The sequence below is a fragment of the Heliangelus exortis genome, chromosome 13 (genome assembly GCF_036169615.1).
Source record: "Heliangelus exortis chromosome 13, bHelExo1.hap1, whole genome shotgun sequence".
NCBI lineage: Eukaryota > Metazoa > Chordata > Aves > Apodiformes > Trochilidae > Heliangelus > Heliangelus exortis.
The window spans coordinates 9,260,649-9,282,892 of NC_092434.1; the positions used below are offsets into that span (position 1 = coordinate 9,260,649).

The following is a 22,244-nucleotide window of genomic DNA, read 5'->3' on the forward strand; positions in this document are numbered from 1 at the left end:
TATACCTAGAAGTGACTGAAAAAAAACGCAAAAACCCCAGTAGCATGATACATTAATTTCCTGCAGTTCTGACCTTAAATACTTGCCAAAAATTACAAATCCCACTGTATGCAGGGCTCTAACCCATTTTCTCCTGATTCCCATGAGTGTTACAGTTATCCAACACGAAGTCAGTACAGCTCTGTCCCAAGAAGCTCTGTATCCTGCCCCATTTCTGCAAAAGCTGCCATGATCACTACTGTGCACAGTGCCCTTTCCACTGGCAGCAGTGGAAACCCCACTTTGAGTCAGGCAGCAGAAGTGCAGGTGTCTGGTCAGACATCAGATGAGCTGTCTTGGGATACCTGTTGGATCACACAACCAGGTTATTTAGGGGGGAAAGCACCTTCTAATGAGGCTCGTCTCCTTTATTAAGCTGAAGTGAGCAAGGTATTTTAGCCCAGTGAACAGGCTAATACTTGAATGCCATGTCCTAATACAAAGACTTAACCCATGTTTTGCACTAGAGAAAATGAAAAAATGGCACAACACGGCATTCTCTAGCATTACATCTAAACCCATTTTTAGTTCCAACTTGTTTTACTTCAAAGTATTTTGCTCAGGGCTGTAAGAGTAACAATTAAATGAAACAAAATCATCTGTTTATGTAAATATAAAACATGGTAATACAAGCAATGGGTAGTCAGGCTATACTTTCTTTTTTCTCTTCTTGGCCACCAGCAGTAACAGAGTTATACACGGGTTTTTTCTGTGCTGTGGAAGAAAAGCTCCACTAAGACCAAGGAATATGCTGTTTTTAAAATTAGGTTCTAAGGTATGTCTGATGGACATCTGATGAATAAACGTGTCAGTCACTTACCTGGAAAAACGCTGCATAAGGCATTTTTTAAATTCGGGGGAAAAAAATCCCACTTGCTTCACTGAATTTTGAAACTGCAGTTGTCCTGCAGCACTCTCCCATCACACTGTATGCAGGCTTACAGGTGTTTTGACCTAATAGTCTCATGATTCAGGACTACAGTTACTTTTATAGAACTTGTATTAACAGTATTAAAACTGTAATAACTTGACATAAGAGAAACAGCAGTAGCATATTTCATATACTTTTTGATTTAAACAGATTTCCATCTCTAAAAACTGGTTTAGTGTTTGACTTTTCCATGTTCATATTTCATGCAGGTGAAATAAATATGACTAATGTGTTTTAAAAAAAAAGTTTATTACCAAAATACAATATTAAAGTCAATATGTGACAAATTCCTGTAAAGCAAAATAAATTATTCTAACATTGTACAGTATTTCAGAAGGTAGTTAAAGAAGTACTACAGACTTTGTTTCATAGTTCCAAACAGTTGTCTATCAGGAACACAATCCTAGAGAGAGCTTAAGGCATGCAGCTTAATGTGCTGGATAATTTTATAAAACGAAAGTAATCCTATTTAATAAGATACAGTATCAGAATTAATTGCAGTCTTTACATGTCAGTTTTCTAAATGTTTTATACTTTGGCTATAAAAGCAGTGCCATAGTGTTACAATACCTCTTCTTAAAAAAATAGGTGTACCCATGTTGATGAATATCAAATGCAAATGTCAATTTCTATTAAATATATCTTAACAAATGTTAACTTTGAGCACCAACTGTACATTTTAAAAAATGATTAAATAAGTGCTTCTGAAAGAGGAAAATACAATAACTTTGACTGAATCCCACTCTTTTTCCAGGCCAAGCATAAATGAAATATGCACCTATGTATCAGCATAGTCTAATGCAAATGAAGTTTTCTCTTTAGCATAGGTATTTAAAACAAAGCTGCAAGTTACGGTTCATATCACAGAATAAAATCTTAAGTTAAACAAATGGCAAGTGAATGGCTGATCAGTGTGACTAAAGATCTGAAAACACTTTAAAATCTTAGAGCAAGGATGCCAGTGTTGGTGACTTTGAAATGTACTTTAAAACCTTCAACATAACATGCAACCAAGCCAGCCATATGCTTTCAAAAGCAGATAACCTGAGGAATAATTTGCTTTCAGAAAAACTAAGTCTATAATTACTTCACATGAAGAACTGATAAAGTCCATGGGAACTGTGAATGGGTAACTAATGGCAAGGAGCACTGGAGACAGTAAGAAAAAGTAAGTCTCTATGCATATGGGAATTATTTGTTGACATTTGTTAGGACTGATAATGGTTTTATAGGAACACACTGTCAAAAAGAAAAAAGCACCAAGATGGAAAGGAAGAACCATGAATAGATGCATTCTGCTTAGCAATCCCATTACTCTGAGTCCTGGTGCATCATGCTCAGTGCTCAAGTGTGGATTGCAAAATACACCAAAACTCTAAATTTCAGTTCAAGGTATCTTACTTTTTAGGTCTTGATTCAGTGCCATCTCGTCCTTAGCTTACGAATGCAAGTTTGTCACCTTTTTATCTTTCACTAGGTGAGCAACTTTAAAATAATCAACCCTTTACACAAAGATAACCCCACTGCAAAATATTGTTCCTGTGAATATTGACTGGTAGTTTAGCATTACTACACATCCCATTGTACATATTTTTTCAACAAATGGGATTTCAGAATGAGAAAGCTGAGATGTATTCCACATACTGTATGATTTTCACATTATTTCTATAATGAAGAGAAAATATTTGTGTCAATAAGACAGCATGAATATCCCGTTAGAAGTTTACCATCTCTAATTGAATTTCAGATCATATTAATAAATGTTTTTCCAAGAAAAATAACTTGTAACTGAAAATAATGTATACTTTGTTCATATATGTATTTAAAATCCCAAATATTTGTCACATTATATCCTGACCAATTTTTAAAGTAAAATGTGTATTTCCTTCTAATTTCTAAACAAAATAATAGATATTTAATCCAACAGAACAAGATGAATTGAGGAAATAACTTGAATACAAAAATCATCAACTGTTCTTGGAATCTTAATGCCTTTACCTTAGTCTCTAATTTTGTGCTGCTTCATGAAGTCGTAACAAGACTTGTTTTCTTCCACTGTTTGTCACCTCTAGTCAGTGACAGCACAACAGACTGCTCACTACATGTGCCACCTTGTTAGATTTGCAGTTGTAGCTTATTTCTGCTAGCAGAAATGTACAAATAAAGTAACCATAAAATACTGTTTTTCTAAAGAGTAAGTAATTTTTAAAGTAATGAGCTACCAAAAATCAAGTAACTGCATCCCCATGTCAGGAACTAGGCATGCTTCTGTGCATCTGGCATTCATTAAAAACAGAATTAAGTGCTAAAACTAAAATTTAAATCTGTCTACTGAAGGCCTTCTTTGGAAGTGCTACTACTTCATGAGATTAAAGCATATATTTAAAACAATTTAAGTAGCAAACTTTATAAATAATCCCAACAAAGCTGCCAGGTAATTAGCCAGTATAATAATGCTCCAAGCTGATAATATCTTTTACTGCAAACTGCTGTAACAGTGAAACAAAAACAAACAAGAAAAGCACTGGAACTTTAGAAGGTAAAGGCTTTAAAAAGGAGCAATTTCTATGTTTCTTGGAAAACAAAGAAATCCTTTTTTCTCTTAATGAATCCATTATATGCGCTAGGGAAATTCATTCTAGATGTGTCCAGATACAGTTTTGGCTTAAAATATTGCTTGCTTTTTAAAAAAATAATTTTCTACAGGAAGGTTACTCTTTCAGTTAATTATTTCTACAGTTACAGCTCTGCCAGAAAAAAGAGAAATTTTAGACAGCCACTGGGATTTCAAAGAACTCCAAAGAATGTAGGTGTTTCTTAAAATCCCACTTTATGCTTATCTACATCTTTAGGAATCTCTATGTTTAATCTATGTATCTTTGTGGCAGTTATTGTTAATATCTTGTTCTCATTAAGAAACATTGCTCATACCATCTGCAATGTAATCACAAATTAAAAGTGACATGATGAGTTGCCTTTTTTTTTTTTTTTTTTTTAAATAGTTCCATTGAATGAAAACCATCAAGAAACAGCAGGTCATTCTGTTGTGTGGATCTTTTACATACTATAAATTCAAAAGATAGCAGGTTTTTTAGTAAGGATCCAGTCAGAAAAATGGTTATTAGAAGAGAGAGCAGATTTTTGTTAAAGGGAAACTTGGAGTTTGTAAGGCCTTAGAAATATATTGGGAAAAATGAAATGTCTATGCAAGCACACACATGCCCTCTCCTACCTCTCCTTTCCCTACCTTCCAGAATCCAGGCAATGGGGTTTATAAGATCATAGGGTAAAATTTTTATCTGGTCTATTGCCAGTTTCAAACAAGAGGGCAAAAATGTTCTTTGCTGCAGTACTTGGAGAACAATGAAGAGGGAGGAAGAAAAAAGCTTTTCAGTTGAGACAAAGCTTTCATACCTTTGAGTTTTAACATACTGTACTAATGACATACTACTGACTAGTACCTGACAGTTAAAGGAAAAACCTCCAACAATCCTAAATTCTTGGCACCATATAGAGAAATAAGAGGTTACAATGGATCATTTTATTTTCCACTCCTTATATTTATCTCTTAAGTGACTGATCAGTCCTTGGTTAAAATACTGTACTCCTACTGAAACAAGAACTCAGAATGGGAAATCAAGTTTTGCTTGCAATTCTCTTTAGTAAGTTTCTCAGGCAAAGACTAGCAAAGATAGAAAAAAATTAACTCTAGGAAACCCTGTCTTTAGCTTACTGCTTCACTTAGTTTGTACTCTGAATTGTGCTGTGATCCTTATTTAAAATGATGTTTATTATTTCACCTTCATGTTCTTTCATATGATCCAGCAGATTTTCTTTGTTGGTAGACTCAAAACCACAAATGCAGCAGCAGAAGAGAAGAACACAGTATTCTGTGCCAAGATGGGGTAGAGCAGAGTTCTTTTCTAAATTGCATGAGGTATTCATCAAGCTAGGTTTTTCATTTTCATCAGAACCTGAAATTTCATTTGTAGTCTGGTTAGTAGACTCTGTAAAAGAGAGCAAGTTGTCGGAATTTCCTAGTATAGGTACTGTACTTTCATCTGTGCCTTCTAATAAGGTTTTGTCAGGAAGCTGTCCTTGAAACCTAAAATAATAAGAAACAAAACAAATATCAAAATAGGCAGTTATTGCTTTTTGACAGGAACTTTATTTTGAATTAGTGTGGTCCTTTGAAAATTCTAGATGACAGGACTTGAAACTAAATCAGACGTACCTGCTGCTTTGTGAAATTGCATCATTAATAGCCTTGTTCACTTGTTCATAGTTATAATTTTGGTCACTTGCATGTTTCCACATGTGGGACTTCAAGGATGGGGGATGGCTACACACATATCCACAGAGAGAACACCTAGTAAAAAAGAGGTGGAGAAGGAAAAAGAGAAACCTTTAGGCGTTAAATTGTATTAGTTGAGTATTGGATTAGTTCTTCCAAAAGGTTGGGTAAACAGAGATACACATGAGTCCTCTTCTTGCTCTCCCTTTACATTTTTGCAATAAGGTCAAGTTAATTTGCAAAGTTTCATCCTGAGCAATTTACAAAATATTGTTTCTAGGGTGTAAGAATTTTTCATCTTGCTTCTTTCAGACTTCTTAAACAACTGAGTTAAAATCTTATCTGATTGGCCTGTTAAAACTGTTTAAATACCACAAAAATGCAATAGTTCTGATGACAGCAGAAATGTGGAGTACATTGGTGTGGTATCTGGCAAGTAGGTAGTGAGTTCTCTTTGCTGTTGCCCTGAGTCAAGCAGGAGCTGTGTTACTGGCACTGATAATTTTAAATGAACAAACAGAAGTCTTTCCTACTGAAGCATATATTGGTTTATTTAAGGATCACAGAACTGTTGAAGTTGGAAGGGACATTTTGAGATCACCACGTCCAACCCACCTGCTACAGCACATTGCTAAGGACAGTGTCCAGTCAGGCTTTGAATATATTTACAGATCAAGATTCAGACAGGTGACAATTTTGTCCATAGTTTTCCATCAGCTCAGGTACCAGAGGACTAAATTTTCTATTTCCCTATAAAACACAGCCTTGCACAGTAAAGAACAAAACCCAGAAGAATAAATCCTATTTACACAGAGATGTAGTGTATATTTACGGACACAAATAACCCAAGACTGATCAAACTCCCCTAGGGCATTTTTTCATACGCAAACACACAACAGAGACAGCTTTTTTACAAGTGTTTTCCAAGATGATAAATTAGTCATGACAGCATGAAGGAGATGAGTGATAAGCCAGAGCAGAAGAGTACTCGTGGCAAAGATGATGTAGCTCTTTGTCTTTTGAATGAGGAAACTGCTTTGCTAAGCTATGTGCTGCTCTGGAAGTCTTCAGTTTCTCAAGTCAAATGGAAAAGACCAGGATCAATCAAAGGTGACCTTGTTCCAATAAAGTACAGATAGGAACACATCTCAGTCTTATCTCATTCCTCAATGAGAGTAAGATGTTTTCTGCTAAAACAGTTTGGTCCCGATATGTTACACTGTAATGAGTCTGTTAAAATGACTACTAGTAAGGTTTTTTACATTTTTTAAGACTTCTTCAGAAATATAACCTGGGAACACTAAAACCCATACATAAAACTGTCTCATACACTGCAATTCAGTAAGGTTTTACCTCTTTTCTTAATGATAGTAGGATATAGTCCTTAAATGCCTTGCAAATAATCATACACAGGAAATTATTTCTGCTCAGAAGACAACCATATAGAACAGCAAAAATCTCAAGTTAGGTGAAGGCATAGTACATTACCTTGCTTATGTAGCAAGATAATTCTCTCCAGCTGGGGAACAACAGGCATGTGCTTCTAGCTCACTTTGCTCTATTGTTTGATTTAGAATGTACTATCCTATTTTTCTCTTTTCCTTCTAATTTGAAGCCTTATGAAGAAAACAGATCCTTTCAGATACAGGCATGTTCACTCTCAGGTTGAGAATCTTAGAATTTCTAATAGGGCTGTTACAAAATAATGGCATCATTAAAAATAAAATAAAAGGCAGACCTTATAGGTAATTTATAGATGAAATTAGACCAATTTTTTTTTTTTTACAAATCACTAAGATCAAAAAATCATATATATTCCACTAGTCTTACTATATAAATGACTTTTGTGCACCACTAACACAGCCTGGTCAGTGGGTTGGTAATACAGTGAATGAAGCAACAGTTCAGTGATTGTTTTTATCCCCTTTTAATTATAGTCTCATTTTTTAAAATGCGTTAATTTACTCAGGTGATTTATGAATCCAATCTAATTTGCTGAGAACAGTATCATGAACAAATGCTGTTGTCTCAAATCAAAAACAGAAACTTAGCAGCTTTTAGCCTGATGCACTGCACCTTATGATCACATACCTAATGTATAGTTACAGTATGTACAAGACATTTCCAGAGAAACAAAATTATTTAGCATTGAGCTTAGTAGCAGAACCCTTTCAGTTCTGTAGTATGATTTGCCCTACTGGTTGAACTATGTTGAATTATTAAACTTTACTGTTTGAGTGTTTACTAAACTGATCTACTGAGGAACCAATTATCTTGTGGCTCTTGATAGACTGTTTCCTTGGGGATACAGAGACCAAAGTGTGGGGGTTTTCAGTAATCCTGGGTAATACTAAGAGCACTCAGCAATATTGCATGAAGTAGGACAGCAGAGCAAAAAGAACTTAAAGCTACTAGGAATGTTTTTGGGGAAAAATGCAGGAGCTGGAAATTGTGGAAGCAGGTTTTCTTTAGAAGAAACCTTATGTGAATGTGCTTTATTTGGATTCATTGTATTGACCTTAAAATCTTGCACTAAGTAATATTCAGAATATTACTGATATTCTTTCCCAGTTTTTTGTTGTTGTTTCAAATCAGTAGGAAAAAACTGCACATATTTGTGCCAACTTTCATTATAAATATATACATAGAATATATATAAAATGCGTATCTGTACACAGACTATAAAGGACACTCATCACTTAAATGTAATGACCAGGCATTCTAATTCTTAACTAAGGCGACGTGATGCCAATCTGGATTCTAACTAACATGTATATGCAAAGACTGTGCCTACACTAGAATATTAAACAAAGCCAAAGTACATTCCTGAGTACTGGCATTTAACAAGCTATAATGTTAAATGTTAGCAGTGCCCCTGGCATGGTTTTAGCTCATGCATTCTCCCAAACAATTCCAGACATGCTACTTACAATAGGCAGTTCATGTGCAACCACCCAATTCTGGAAAAAAAAATAAATCTGAAGGGAGGCCATGGACATGTTTAATAAGCTAGCACAAACATCATCTGGGAATGCCACACCAAATCTCTTCCTCTCAAAAAAACAAACAAAAAGTCACTGGAATAAGGAATTAATCTAGGGCGTGGGGGAAATAATAGAATCTGAACTCTTCTTTGTATCTTAACACAACAAAATCACTACTATCACAGCTTTTTGCCAAATTAGAACTGTTACATACTTGTACTGTTCCATTAGCTGCACTGCCTGATGCTCCTGGGGGTGGCGCCTCATATGGCATTTCAAGCTATTCATATTTGTGGTGGCGAAGTCACATACTCGACATCTAAAGAGACAATAACAAATAAACTAATCTGACAAGTAACTGCTAGCACTATTCCAGAAAAAAAAAATCTATGAGAAAGCAAAGTGTCTGGATAGACTGCAGTTGAAAACTAGTGATATTTTACAGAAGTCCAAGTTAACTTTCAATTTTTGGACTGGGAGAATCTTTTGAAGCCTGAAAAAGCTCCCATGTTTGAGCAAGAAGCAGGAGGCATATGGACTGTGTTCCTTCCTGGCACCTGTGTTGTGTACCTCTACTGAAGTCAGTAAGTGTCATGAAGTATAGGGAGATGCAGATGTACTTGAAGAGTTGCAGCTTCTCTTGGAAGTTGGCTGAATGTGCTATGCAAAGGCTGAATAGGACCATAAGAACTATAGGGGACATAATGTATTTAGAAAGAGTCTTGTTCCTCAAGAATAAATGTTTTACATAATGCAGCAGCCATGTTTCTTCTCACATTTTAAAAGCAAAACTATCTAGTAATAAACCCTCTCTGTTGCAAAGCACTGTATTTGAAATAGAAGTCAGCACAAGATCAGTACATTTGATTCAAGCATATTTAGATTCATATTTTTCATTCAAGGACCATTGTGTCACATCATGCCATCTAAATTTTTAATTTTTACTTCAGTCACAATATCTTTCTGTAAAAACAATATATAAACCAGTTAGAATCTAAATTTACATCCGTGGATTTATTTCATAAAGTATGAAACAAAATACTACACAACTCATAAATATCAATATACTACCACACAAGCTTCTTGTACGTAACATACTGAAATAGGAACTCCCAAGCTCAGCCAAAACTCTGCAGATTTATTATTACTTAAATGGTTTATTTTTCTGAAATGGAAAATGTTCAGTATTTTTCATGTCTGGTCTATAGTATGAAACAGTTTGAGACTGCAGGATACTTAACTTGAGATTGTACATTTTGTTTTTGAAAGGACTTAATTGTGCAGTATTAAAATCCAAAGATACCAAAACCTACAAAAATGTACCACTGGAGGCTATACAGTTTCATTTTCAGCAATTTTTGTCAAACAAAAAATGTTTACAACTATAAAAATGACAGCAATATAGTAGGTTTCTATCTGGTACTAGGAGAACTACATGTTTCTGGAGAAATACCACAAATACTGGTTCTTTACAGATTTTAGGCTGTGGGTTAAGTATTCTACCAGGTCTGCAGGTTTGTCTAAGAGGTTCATGAAAAAATAAGAAAAGCAAGCCAGGCCATTAGGCTTAAATTTAGTATGCAGCAGGCTGTCTCAGCAGTGGAAAATCTTCAAGGGTTCCTAAATCAAACAGGCTGACTAGCAACAGTTCAGAAAACTATCATATACAAGACACTCTACAGTATCTGATTTTCCAACCCCACTAAATAAAAAATGTCAATAGGGAAGATTCTAAGGTGAGGAAAAAAACATCTATCTATACTCCACACTTGGTCTCTGAGCAAAGAACTTGCAAATTTTTGCTAGTTTAATGGGCTGTCATTATAATAATGTCCCAATAAAAATGCAACAGGTCTTCTGATTTTGTTTATCCAGAAGAGGAAGTCTGTGGTTGACCTCAGAATTTCAAGGTGTTGATTTTCCAGAATCTGTACTAAAATGGTAGGACTCTATTAGCTCAAAGTCCTATTAAGTCATATCTATTTTCTAGCCACTAGAGAGGGACAGAGATCCACACTGAGTAAGCATAGATTGAATTTGTGGGAATTTATACAGCAATCAATAGAAAAAGGCATGATTTATTTTTCTGCTGGGGACCTGAGTTACAGCATTACACATGACTTCAGAGATCAAAGTTTCTGTGTAAATCTATATGACACCTTTGCACAAAAGTTAGAAAATCTGATCCTAAGTGACTGAATATTATTTGAAACCTGTGAAAAATATGAGGGGACTGGTGACAAGACAAAGGGAAGAATTTTACCATACTCTGTAAAAGCCGGTGTGCAAAGCAGCAATATGACAATGGAAAACATTTTGCAATAAAGCAAGTACAAAATGAACTTTTAGGCATGCAAGGTGCTCAAGAAATATATTATTACTTTTGGCCAAAGTTCAGTATTACGATGTAATTATTTCCCTTTCCACATCTGAGTGATTCAAACTAAAAGCAAGCAAAGATGCATCCGAGAAAAGTTAGTAAATCTTAATTACATAGACTCAATCAGCAAGTGCGGCTCCTTCAAATTTGCGGTAAAATTATGTAAATTTATTTAACAGTATCTTCAAAATTGCATGAGCAATTATGGAGCCTTTTTAGTTAAAATAAGTAGACCAGATACATGGCATAAGGCAGCATTATTTGAGACACTTACCTATATGGCTTATCAGAGTTATGAATTCGTCTGTGATTCCGTACACCAACGTAAGTTGTGCTTGTGTAGTCACATACATCACATCTGTACAGTTTCTGAACTGAGGATTTACTTCCTATATGAAACAAAATCCATTATTTTAAAGAGTTTAAGGACTTCTCAGACTATACTTTTAGCACAACGTTTTAACATTTTAAAGAAGTACTTTAAAATATCTAGAAATAGTTAATACTTTTAAAGTATCTGGAGCAAACTTGCAACACACATAGGGATAATTCTGGATTTGCCCTGCTACTTATTGGAACTATTAAAATTTTGTGAAGACACATTCTTCCTCTCTATTGTGGACACTTCCTTTCCTGCATTTGAGTTAAAATTCAATTTACAGCAAAAGATGATAAAAGATGTGGGAACTGCTGAACCCAGCTGTTTCACTGCTTCACAGAACGGATCAAATCAAAGGAAAAGATGAGCATTGAGAAAGGACAAGTTTCAAACTGGCAAACATAGGAAAGAAAACCAAAAGGCCTCCCAAAGCATCTAAATCCTCTTTATCATCCGTATAGAATCACAATTTCAGAAGGATCTGAGATGATAAAAAAGATGCTGACCAGATGTGCTAAGAATTAATTTGGAACTTCTCCAAATTACTAAAATGCAATTGTAGCAAAAATAGTTTTTTCTTTCTAGAATCAAAGAGACTCTTGAAAAATTAATGGTTGCAGAGACAATGGCTAATGACTGATTGAACACAGGAAAATGTGTGCCTGCAAGTGCACAGTTTGAGTATTTCTGAGGTGTGTGTAGACTCAAACAGCTCTTTTCCTTCTCCCTCACTGAATAATAGAACTGATTTAGGTTAAAACATTCACGTTAGGGAAGAGGGATGGTATTTTTTATGCAGGCTGTTTTCCCATTCCAGCCCATCATGCAGCCCTCATGTGCTCCTAGAATGAGGAAACAGCAAAAACATGAAGGAACTCCAAGGCTAGAGCTGTTTCAATCAGCACTACTCCTAAAGGAAACATCAAACTAGGATCTAGGTTTTCTTTCTGCATCTAACCTAAGTAATTTTACTTTTTTTTTTTTATTCCAAGTGGAAGAAAGGTGCTCAAGTTTATTTCATCTTTACACCAAATTCTTATTAGCTGGCTGAACGCTGAAGCCATTATTCTCAGTTATGTATGTGGACTTTGAAGAAGCTTTGATGGAGAACCTCAAATAATTTCTCTGGTGGCTGAGATCATTAACAAAGCACATGCCTAAACCAAAATAAATAGTCATTTCAATTAAAAATGTGTGGGACACAAAATAAAGCTCAAGTCTTGCAAGAACAGACTTCAGAAGATGCTCATATGAAGCACCTCTCCAGCACAAACACATCATTAGTTTGTGCAGGGGATATACCAGAAGATCCAAGGTGTATCAGAAAAGGGTGTATTATTAACTGGATGGATTTTAGTAGATACTGCCTAAAGAACTCTGATAGCAGCAAGTGATTTACTTCCCAGGCCTCTCAGCTCCTCCAGAAAACAAATATAACTCCACTCCCTGAAAAATTTAAGTTCTGATTTCTCAAACTGGGTCCTTCTACTCTGAATCCTGAAGAATTATTAAAGGCTTGTCAAGGTCAAGAGCAGTGAAAGGAGCATCTGTCTGCCACTGTTCTGATCTGCAGTTTGAAAAGACAGGCAAGTTTGAAATTTGAAATAAGTGTCCAAAAAGATGGAAAGTGGAGTTTAGATGCATCTCTGATTAGGTCTAAATACTGTGAACTTTCTTTTTAGTTTAAAGTAATAAAAAGCTAACTGAAAGCCCTGCCCTTATCACCTCCTCACTTCCAAATATTTTTAGCTAAGTAAGAAATGAGAAAAGCAGAATGAACTCTGGAGGAACTGTAGAGTTTATCTTGAAATCAGAAGTCCCATCTCTTGGGACCAAAACACTGAACAGACTTTGGACTTTGTAAAGGTAATTTTGTTCTCAAGTTTTCTCTGGATGATGCTGGACTTTAGTAACCCAGACTGAATCTCTTCATTATCAAAGTAACAATTAAGAATCTTTATGGTAAAACTCTCATTTAAAGGAGACATTGTGGAATAAACCAGTAGAGAGAATGAGGCCCCCAAAATGGAAATTCAACCTTTCACTTTGTTCTGTTCCCCCACCCCCTCCAGTAAGCACTGAATTGTTTTTTCTAAAAAAAGCCAAAATTTGTAGATATATTATTTTGTGGGATAAAGTCATACAGTTAACTTACACAGTGAGGGAAAATTACCACTAATTAACCTTTCACTCCAAAGTTCATCACTTTTGGCTCAAGATGTAAAGTAATTAGGTAGGGCTGATAACCTCAGAGGGTTATTCTGCATAATATAATATGCTACATAAAATAAAATAACAATCTGAATACAAAGACAGTCTGACATAAAATTTGACTAATTCTGTGTGTACCAAGATGACAGAAAAATAATTTTATATTTTTTACTTTAAAGCATGACAGTGTTCACTCTTGTAGAGACTTTAAAGATATGCAATATATAATATGCACTTTTTGTAAGTCTACCTTAAACCAAAATATATAATTTTTCCTACAAATATACATTAAAAAGTCCTAATTCTTACTGTAAATGATCAAAACAATAATAAATACTTGGAGACTTTGGAAGTTATATTTCTACAATTATTCTTTTACAAATGCACATTTATTTATGCAGAAGACCTTAAGTGAATACAAAAATACTTACTGCCCTACAGATCTATGGGAGAGCAGGGGTTGTGTGAAGGTTAAGCTCTTGAATGCTCTACTTGAATGGGTTTTCCATCTAAAACTGTGCAGCTTTAGAATAAACTGCTTCCAAATGTGTTTTCTGTTACAAATTTGGTTATTTTATTAGGCAGACAGCTTAAAACAAACAGTATCTAACGAGGTTTTTAAAGCATTATGCAAACATATTATCTATTGCACAGCTATAAGTGGCTAACCACCCAGTAGCACACTTAGGAACAATTATTTCTAGCAATCACTACTTTATATTTATTCCTTCAACAAAATGCACATAAATTATAATACATCATATAATGTCATGCTGTTGCAAAATAACTGTTGTGTCTCCCACCCCCTGAACTGCTTTATTTCTTGTGGGTTTGGGGCCTTTTCTGCTTTCTGGATGGAGGATATCAGCTCTCTTAAAAGTGAACATGGAAATGACAGATCTTTGTTCTAGCAGCACTAACAGGTGCTCTTGTAACGCTGCTTATTACCCTATTCCTTCATTATTAGACATTTACAATCTGATCATATCCAGTGTCATAATGCTCACTTTTAATTTATTGTACAACCATGAGGAATAAAGAGACTTTTAGGACTAACTATTTCATAAACAAGAAATGAAACTGTTCCAGCTCAGGCATCTTTCACATAAACAGATGCTTCGCCATAAACTTCTTTGTTTTGTGTCGCTTTATAGGGATGACATCTGTTTGACAAGAGATTGCTGTACTGCAGTGATGTTGCAATTTGATTATAAATTGGTTCTGAAATAATTTAAGTATTCCACAGTATGAGTTAATAAAAGTTTAAAAGGAAAACTGTTTTCATTCAAGCCATTAGTAAATTTCACATAGGGTAAACAATCAATTTAAATGGTTGGATGTAACACTCCTATAAGACAATAGTGAGCAAAAAAAATAAGAACAAAAAAAATCTCTAAAGTAATTAAATTGAAAGCAGACATTTTTCTCAGACAGAGGCTCTTTCTTCATGGGAGTTAACTTACAAGAGTGTAAAGATCAGGATATAAATCCACAGCCACCTTCTTTAAAAACAGTATTTTTATAAGGAGGTGGCCATCTTGATTTTCAGCTACCTTATCTGGAGTTTAGCTCAAAAAATACAGTATTTCCCAAAATCTGACACGTTTCAGAAACTGTGAAGTAGTTATTCCTGTATCGTGACATCTTTAAAAATACTGGTTTTAAATAAACAAAACTTTGTCAGAAGTCATAGTCCAAACTGTGTTCATAGATACTGTAACCAGCTAAACTAAAAACATTTTATTTCCTATCACTTCCATTAAAATATATATATCTCTTCTGAAGAGGAAACCCCACTACTTAATGGGAATATTCTCACTACCAGCAGACTCTCCCTTGTCTTTTTCCTGTGTCCCTGCATTCAGATGGCTCTCTCAGGCTTAGGTATTAGGGATGTGATAAGCACTACAAGAAAGTTTCCTGAATTCAAATGCCTTCTGCATTGATGAGAACAAAAAGGAGTTGGGAAGGGTCATTCTACCTGAGGCTGGTAAGATAATTAACTTTTAAGTTTCTCTAAGTTGTACAGTGAAAGCCAGAAAAAGAGGCAGCATGAGCTAAGAGAACAGAAGTTAAGAGTTAGGGATCTCCTTCTATTCTGACATCCACCATGTTGCTTTGGACAAATTATTAATGGTTCAATGTGTCCACCCTGGCTCATACTGGTTTATACCTTTTTTCACAAGTGGTTGCATCAGTTCCAATGATTACTTTCGCACTCACTGATCAGCTGTAAAGGTGAGAGTAGAACCCAGAAATTTCAACTGCAATCTAAGTTCTGTTATAGTGCACATTTTGCTATTTAAATAAACAAGAGACCATTGTTAGCACAGAAAAGAGCTATGTGCACAAAATGGAAACACTTCAGCTCACAGCTGTTCAGAGGTTCAGAATTACTTGTATTTTCCCATAGTGCTATGAAATTGCAAAATACTAATTACACTGTTGTCCTCAGAAGAAAAATGCTGTAAAACTTTTCACAAACTTTAGGTCACCAGAGAAGATGATACATTCAAGTGGCAATAATAAATATTGGGCCTCCAGGATACTTGAAGGTTTTTAAGACCACATTTTCTCCTAAAGTTCAAAATTTGGCTATTTTCCCCCTATTTCACTGCCTTAACACATCAAGGGTTTGGTTGTTGTTGTTTTTAGAAACAACCCTATTAAATTATAAGCAGATACACAGTTAAACAATACCTACTGTTACCCTAGCAACTATGACAGATACATGCATTTTTTGAATGCCTTGTTTGCCTTTTAAGGGCTAAAAGAAATTCCTCATTTTGAACACTGCATAACTGAACAGAAATTTTTAAATACAGAGTGGATGGTATGGTATGTATATGCTGACAGCAAACTATATTAGCACAGTGAGTTTACAAAAAGACTTTATTTTGTGAACTGTAGGTGACTGGGGGAATACTGTAGCTACTGAAGGAAGGAAAAAAAAGATTATTTTCTTAAAAAGTCAGGGTTATACTCCATACCAGTTGTTCTTCATAAGAAAAAATATAAGGTCCAATTAAAGGGGCTAAAAATGTCAGACCTACCGATAAGTGTCAGTAAGATATCTCAAAACTGACTGTGTTAAGTTTTGCACACTCAAAAGTACATTTAAGGTTATGAACAGGCATGAAAACATTTCAGCACCAGTGAGATCTTAAAATTAGTCTTAGACAAGTATAACAAACAGAAGTAATGTTATGTGTGATATTTTGTAATTCAAGTGTAAAGATAAACAGTACCTTCTCTTTCATCTACTTCGTTGGAAACTATTAGTTTGTTAGATGTAGCTGTTGAAAAGATATCTGGAAGACTATGTTGTTCTCTTTCATGATTTCGCAGCTGGCTCTGAAAAAACAATTTCCCATGTTTATAAACTGGTCAGTTGAAATATTCAAATCACTTGTGACACTGTTACTCAAGCTGTAATGACAACCATTATAAAATGTATGTTAACATACATACAGATTATCCCTCAGGTAATCTTATTATAAACAAAACAAAGTAATTCACATTAATTAATAAGATAAAGCATTGATGAGACTGACTGAGAGGATTATATGATGTGTTTAATTTAGAAAATAAATTTTCATCTTCCTCCATTCCCATAGCAAGTGACTCAAGAAGTTTATTCCTGTTTCTACTTGCGGAAGGGGAGGGGGGGGGGGGAGGGGGGAGAGGAGAGAGCCTTTTTCTACCGTGCCTGTACAATTTTTAAGTAGGACTAAACAACAGTAAATATGGGAAATTTGCACCAGTTGTACAGCTAGATACTGTGGCTCTCTGTTCATGAGTACTAAACTGAGCATAAAAGAACAAGCCAGCACTAATGCTTAAAATAGCAATTATAAAAAATGGCAGAAGTACATTATCCTGCTCTAGTGTGAACTTTACCTTATAATGAAAGGATTCTTCACACTGCTTGCATTGATACATTCTTGTTTTGCAGTGGTTGATCATGTGGCTCTCTAAATCCTTACTATTGTCAGCAATGTGTTCACAGATAGGACACTGGTATGGCTGCCTCTGACGATGGACTCTCAAGTGTTGCTTTATGTAGCCCTTATTACCACTGCTGTAGTGGCAGAGGCGACAGCGGTAGGGTCGATCTGCATTAGGTATATATTCAACTAGGTTACTCCCAGGAATATTTGCATCATTTGCATTTTGGCATTGTGCGTTGTCTTGTAATTCTTTCAGAATGTCATCATCAGAAGCATTCTGATCTGTCCTCTCCTTCAGTTTTTCAATGACAGTGAGCAGTGACATACTGATGCCCATTTTAATTGGTGCTTCTGATAACACTGGCCTTTCTTTCTGTATCTCAACTATTGCACATTCACTTTGGTTTAAGCCACTGAACTCCTCTGAAGGGCTCTTAAGGGAGGACACTTTAGAATGAGCCATACACTGGCTATCAGCTTCTCCCGGTCCAGCACCTCTGTCCACATCATCCTCTCCAGTCACAGCCCTGAAGTTGGCCCTGGTTAGTTCTGCAGCTCTGGTTGGCATTGTAACAAGAGCTTCTGCAGCTAATGAATGGAGTCGTAAAGACTCAGAATTTGTCCTTCTTCGTGCAGGAGGCACATTTTCATCAGTTGCTACGTTTTTATTAGAGCTTAATTCATTATCTTTCTTCTCGGTATTATTCCATCCTATTATTACTTCTTGAATTTCATCTGAATGATAAACTTCATCAGGTTCTTCACAGGTAACATGGGATTCTTCCGAGATTAATTTTTTTTCTCTTTCAATGTCAGTGTTCATCAAGAAAGGCTTTTGCAAGACACTTTCTTCTGCACCTGGCAAACGCTCCACTATTACATTAACGTGACCCTTTTTATTTGGACTACAACTGATGATTTTCTGTGCTGATGAAAGTAGGCTATCTGTTATCATATTATCCTGTTCTGCATCTGATACAGTCTCCTCTAAAACCTCTGTAGTGGGAGAATGCACTACAGACTGATGCAGCATCTCTTCCTCTTTTACATTTGTTCCTACAGGCGATTTACATGATAGTTGCTCAGAATTGCAAATCTGAAGTTGAAGAGAAGGTTCACCAGGGATATCAAGTTCATTATTTTCCAAAGAAAGAACAACTGTATCCACAGTATGAGGTGTGTGAGTTACAACTGTCTCAGACAGGCTGGTAGTTTCATTTTCTTCCTCAAAGATAGGATAGGAGCAGTCAACCTCACCTGCATGTTTCCAAGCATGTGTTTTCAACATTCTTTGCTGACCACAGGTGTACCGACAAATCAAGCACCGGTACATGCCATACTGCTCATAGGTGTACCACTTCCTCCCACCCACTTCAGGAGTATGAGTAGATGGAGTTACATCTTTACATTCTGGATTTCCTGTCTGATCAGTGCCTGCCTTGACACTTCCTTCCACAGGTGCTTGCAAAAATGAACTTGCAACATTTACACATTGCTGCACTTTTGTCGGGAGGTTATTTTTACCATAATCCTCATGGTGATTTTGGAAGTGTGATTCAAGTTCTTCTTGGCTTTTGGAAGCAAAATGACATTCTGAGCACATTAATATCACTTCATTTTTCTGCCCGTGTTGTTTTATGTGTTCTTGTAGCGTTAAGAGAGAAGGTGATAGAAACTTACATAGACTACACTGGTAGCACGTCACCTTTTTTTTGCTTTGTGGAAGACATTCAGTCACAAAATAATCTGCTTGTAACTCTTCATTCTTTTTAGCAGCAATTACAGATAGCTCAATTGCTTTAGCTGGGATTTCACAAAGATCATCTGCATCAAAGGACTGTGCAGAAGCAGCATTAGGATGGGAACGTTTTTTCCCTATTAAAAGGCATCTTTGTGACTTCTCACTTTCAACTATTTTGCTTAGTTTCTGGATAACATGGATTAGTGGATCAGTTTTACATTTTCTCTGATCTTCACTGTTCTGCAGTGCTGGGCCAATGACTGTTTCAGAAATCAGCACAGCTTCCTGTTCCCCAATATCTGGCATCAATACTGCAACACTGCTTCCTTCTTCCATAATACCTAGAAGAAAGGGTTTTATAAAAAAATTACAATTTATACATGCACAATAATAAAAATACAATCCAGTTCTATTTGGATTTCTCCCTCTAGTAAATTTGGATGCTTAATGCCACTAAATAAAACCTTTCAGAATTACTATATAAATAGCCAAGATTATGAGGACATTTAGTGGATAGCATAGATGCTATTCAATACAACCAGACAGATTAACTTGAAGAGACCCGATACCAGCCTGTCCCCAAGCTATACAAGGACAAGATAAGTTTAGCACTGTTGCAGATGTGTTTTTCTTTACAAGGTCTTCATATTTGAATGCTAGATACCAAATAATAGTAATTGGCATATTTATGTTTAAAAACCATGATATGACAGTGTATTCCTAACATACTTTCTCTGATACACTGATGTCTCCTAAAGCAAATGACAATTTTCAACGAACTTAATTTATAAAACAAGCAATTTATTTCCTTGGAATGTTAGGAAAATAATTATTTGAATTAGTATACTTATTTGAATTAGTACTTGTCATATGACTATATTGGAGATTATTCAGATGTCAAGTCATACTTATAAATGTAATTTTCTACAAAAGCTACTAATTGTAGTTTTTTATAGAATTCCTTAATTTAGGGAAAATCAATGGGCATGAAAGTTTTAAAGAGTATTTTTTTTCTGTTTTGAGGGAAAGCTAGAGGCAGTAACTATTTCCCCTTACACTTCCTTTAAACATATCTGACCATAAACCACAGGCAATAATGCGGTACTGTTGGAGGTTAAACTAGAAGCCAATATGTACAAATTTACATGAAAACATACTTTGTGATGTGGGAAAAGCTGTGGGGTGAAGGGTAGAGGAGCTGGACAAAAAGTCTTGCAGAGACATTTACTTGTGAAAAAATAGTCTAAAAATAACCTATTCAAGTTCCACTATATATTCATTCATGTATTTTATACTCAATATGTATTTTTATATACTATATATAAAGCTCAGAAATACAGAGATGCCACATTTCTTTTATCAGCAGTCCTTGAAAATGTATCCCAAGGAGATACATTTAATTTCATTTTCATTTCATTTTCATGGGGATTTTATTTTAATTTTTTATTTTTTGCTTGAAAGAGACACAGATCAAACCAAAACCTCCAGAACTGAAGACCCAGAAAATCCACCCTTTTTTACTTCCAGATCTTGTATACAGCAATAGAATGAACAGACATATGAGAGGAGGTTCTGCAGTGTCTCCTTCCCACTACAGAAAAATTCTAAGCAGAACTACTCAGGTCACTTTTATTTGCCATTCAACTTACAGTTCAGGTCACCACCAGATACTATCACCATCAGCAACGTCAGTATCATTCCCACCTTATATCCCACCACAGTTAAGTACTTTCAAGTTGAAAATTCTGCAGTATTTGTCAGTTCTGAACCATCAAGACTATTGCCGTGTCAAAAATGACAACAGAGAGAGGGTACCCCCGGATGTATCGATTCGGGACGCCTGTAGCTGATCTAAGTTACAGGATGTGTCACCACGGACCCCGTGTTGCGTCATTCTTTGTTCAGAACAAGTTTAGCGCTCACTGCTGCAGAACTTGGGCTTTTACAGGCTCGATAAGACAAGTACTCAAACATCCGGATTTCACTAACGACACCGTTTTCACTCGGAACAAGGGTTATTCAATGCCGTGACACAAAACTTGAGCCTGGCAGGCGGCTCTGCCCGCACAGACCCCTGACACGGCCCGCACAGGAATTAAACCACGGGGTTCGGGGCTGGCGGAGTGGCCCGCGGGGCAGAGCCAGAGCCAGAGCAGCCCAAAGCCCGCCCGGGCGGTGAAATGCCTGCAGGTCCCGAAAAAGCAAATCGCTGCACAAGAGCCAAACGCGGCGGGGCCGGCCCGGCCCGATCGGCCCCCGAGGGCAGGGAAACTCCACGGGCGGGAGCTCTGCGCTCCCAGCAGTGGAGCCCCGGCCCACCCCGCGGCTCGGAGACCGCTGGCCGCGGAACCGCGACATTCTCTTACGGGACCCCCGAGCCCGCCCTGACTTCTGCGCTCCCCGTCGGCCGCCCCCGCCGCCACTCCCCCGGCGGCCCCCGCTTTATACCGCGCAGATGCCGCCGGGGCGGCCCTTCCGGCAGCGGGCCCGGCACCACAGGGTGAGCAAGAAGCAGCTCCCGCCGGGGAGGCGTTGAGGTGAGATGGGATGAGGTTGGGGAAGAGAGGAGAGGGAGGCGGCCGCGGCCTGGGCCCAGAGAAGGCTCCGCCGGGAGCTGCAGCCGCCCGCGGCTCTGCACATGGGCAGCGGCGCGCCGCCCCCGGGGCCTGCCCGCCTGCCGCCGCGCCTAGCGCCCTACCTGCCTGCCGCCCCACCGCCGCCGCCCGCTGCCCCCGGCGGCGCCGCCCGCCTTGAGTTTTAGCGGGGCTTTAACGGAGAAGAAAAAAATACATAATTTTTTTTTTCCCTCACCTCCGGCCACCGCTTCAAGATGGCGACGATGGAGCCCCTATCACGTGACTGGCGGGCTCGCATCAGGTGACCGGCGGGTGGACGCCGCCGCGCCGCCACCTCCGCGCCGTTGCCATGGAGACGAGAGCGGGAACGGCGGCGGCGGCTCTGGGCGAAGCGGGGATTTGACCGTGACCCCCCCCCCAACACAGCCCCCTCGACACAGCCCCCCCGACATTCCCCCGTCCCCCTGACACACCGCCCCGCCACACCGCCCCCGGCCCTCGCCCCGGCGCGGGCTCTGTCGTTGCGTTTATCATCTTAATTTAAGTTTCCATTCGGCACCACCAGCGATGCGCAGCCGCTCCTGCTGGCCCAGTGTCGCTGAGCTGATGGTTTTGTTTAGTCTCAAAATAAGTGGTGTTTCTACCTTGCAGCTCCTGTGCTTGGGTGATCATCTGGCTTCCTGACTTGGTGAGCCTGGAGCTGGTCAGGATCCCAGCATCCAGTGCCAAGCCAGGCAGCGTGATGCCCTTCGAAAAATG

General features: G+C 37.5%; 1 protein-coding gene across 7 annotated transcripts; it reads right to left on the reverse strand.

Annotated features, from left to right (window-relative positions):
- Positions 1-1,202: 1,202 nt before the first annotated feature.
- Positions 1,203-21,804, reverse strand: ZNF507 (zinc finger protein 507). Of its 7 annotated transcripts, none has more exons than XM_071756786.1 (7): positions 21,721-21,804; positions 17,119-19,250; positions 16,467-16,572; positions 10,903-11,017; positions 8,463-8,567; positions 5,205-5,339; positions 1,203-5,075 (listed from the first exon to the last, which is right to left on the reverse strand). In XM_071756786.1, the coding sequence occupies exons 2-7, from the start codon at positions 19,243-19,245 to the stop codon at positions 4,712-4,714; spliced, it is 2,952 nt and encodes a 983-aa protein (XP_071612887.1). In that variant the 5' UTR covers positions 19,246-19,250; positions 21,721-21,804; the 3' UTR covers positions 1,203-4,711. The 7 variants fall into 7 exon arrangements, with proteins under 7 accessions (XP_071612887.1, XP_071612890.1, XP_071612888.1 ...); XM_071756789.1 differs by having other exon boundaries at positions 21,608-21,742; XM_071756787.1 differs by lacking the exon at positions 21,721-21,804 and adding an exon at positions 21,612-21,712.
- Between the last annotated feature and the right edge of the window lie 440 nt (positions 21,805-22,244).

Excerpts from the sequence above, each read along its gene's own strand:
- ZNF507 (XM_071756785.1), bottom strand. The coding sequence starts at position 20,607 with ATGATACTGACGTTGCTGATGGTGATAGTATCTGGTGGTGACCTGAAC. Across the intron at positions 19,251-20,558 it reads ATCTGGTGGTGACCTGAACT|GTATTATGGAAGAAGGAAGC; the intron begins GTAAGTTGAATG and ends CCTTTCTTCTAG. Across the intron at positions 5,076-5,204 it reads GCAATTTCACAAAGCAGCAG|GTTTCAAGGACAGCTTCCTG; the intron begins GTACGTCTGATT and ends TTATTATTTTAG.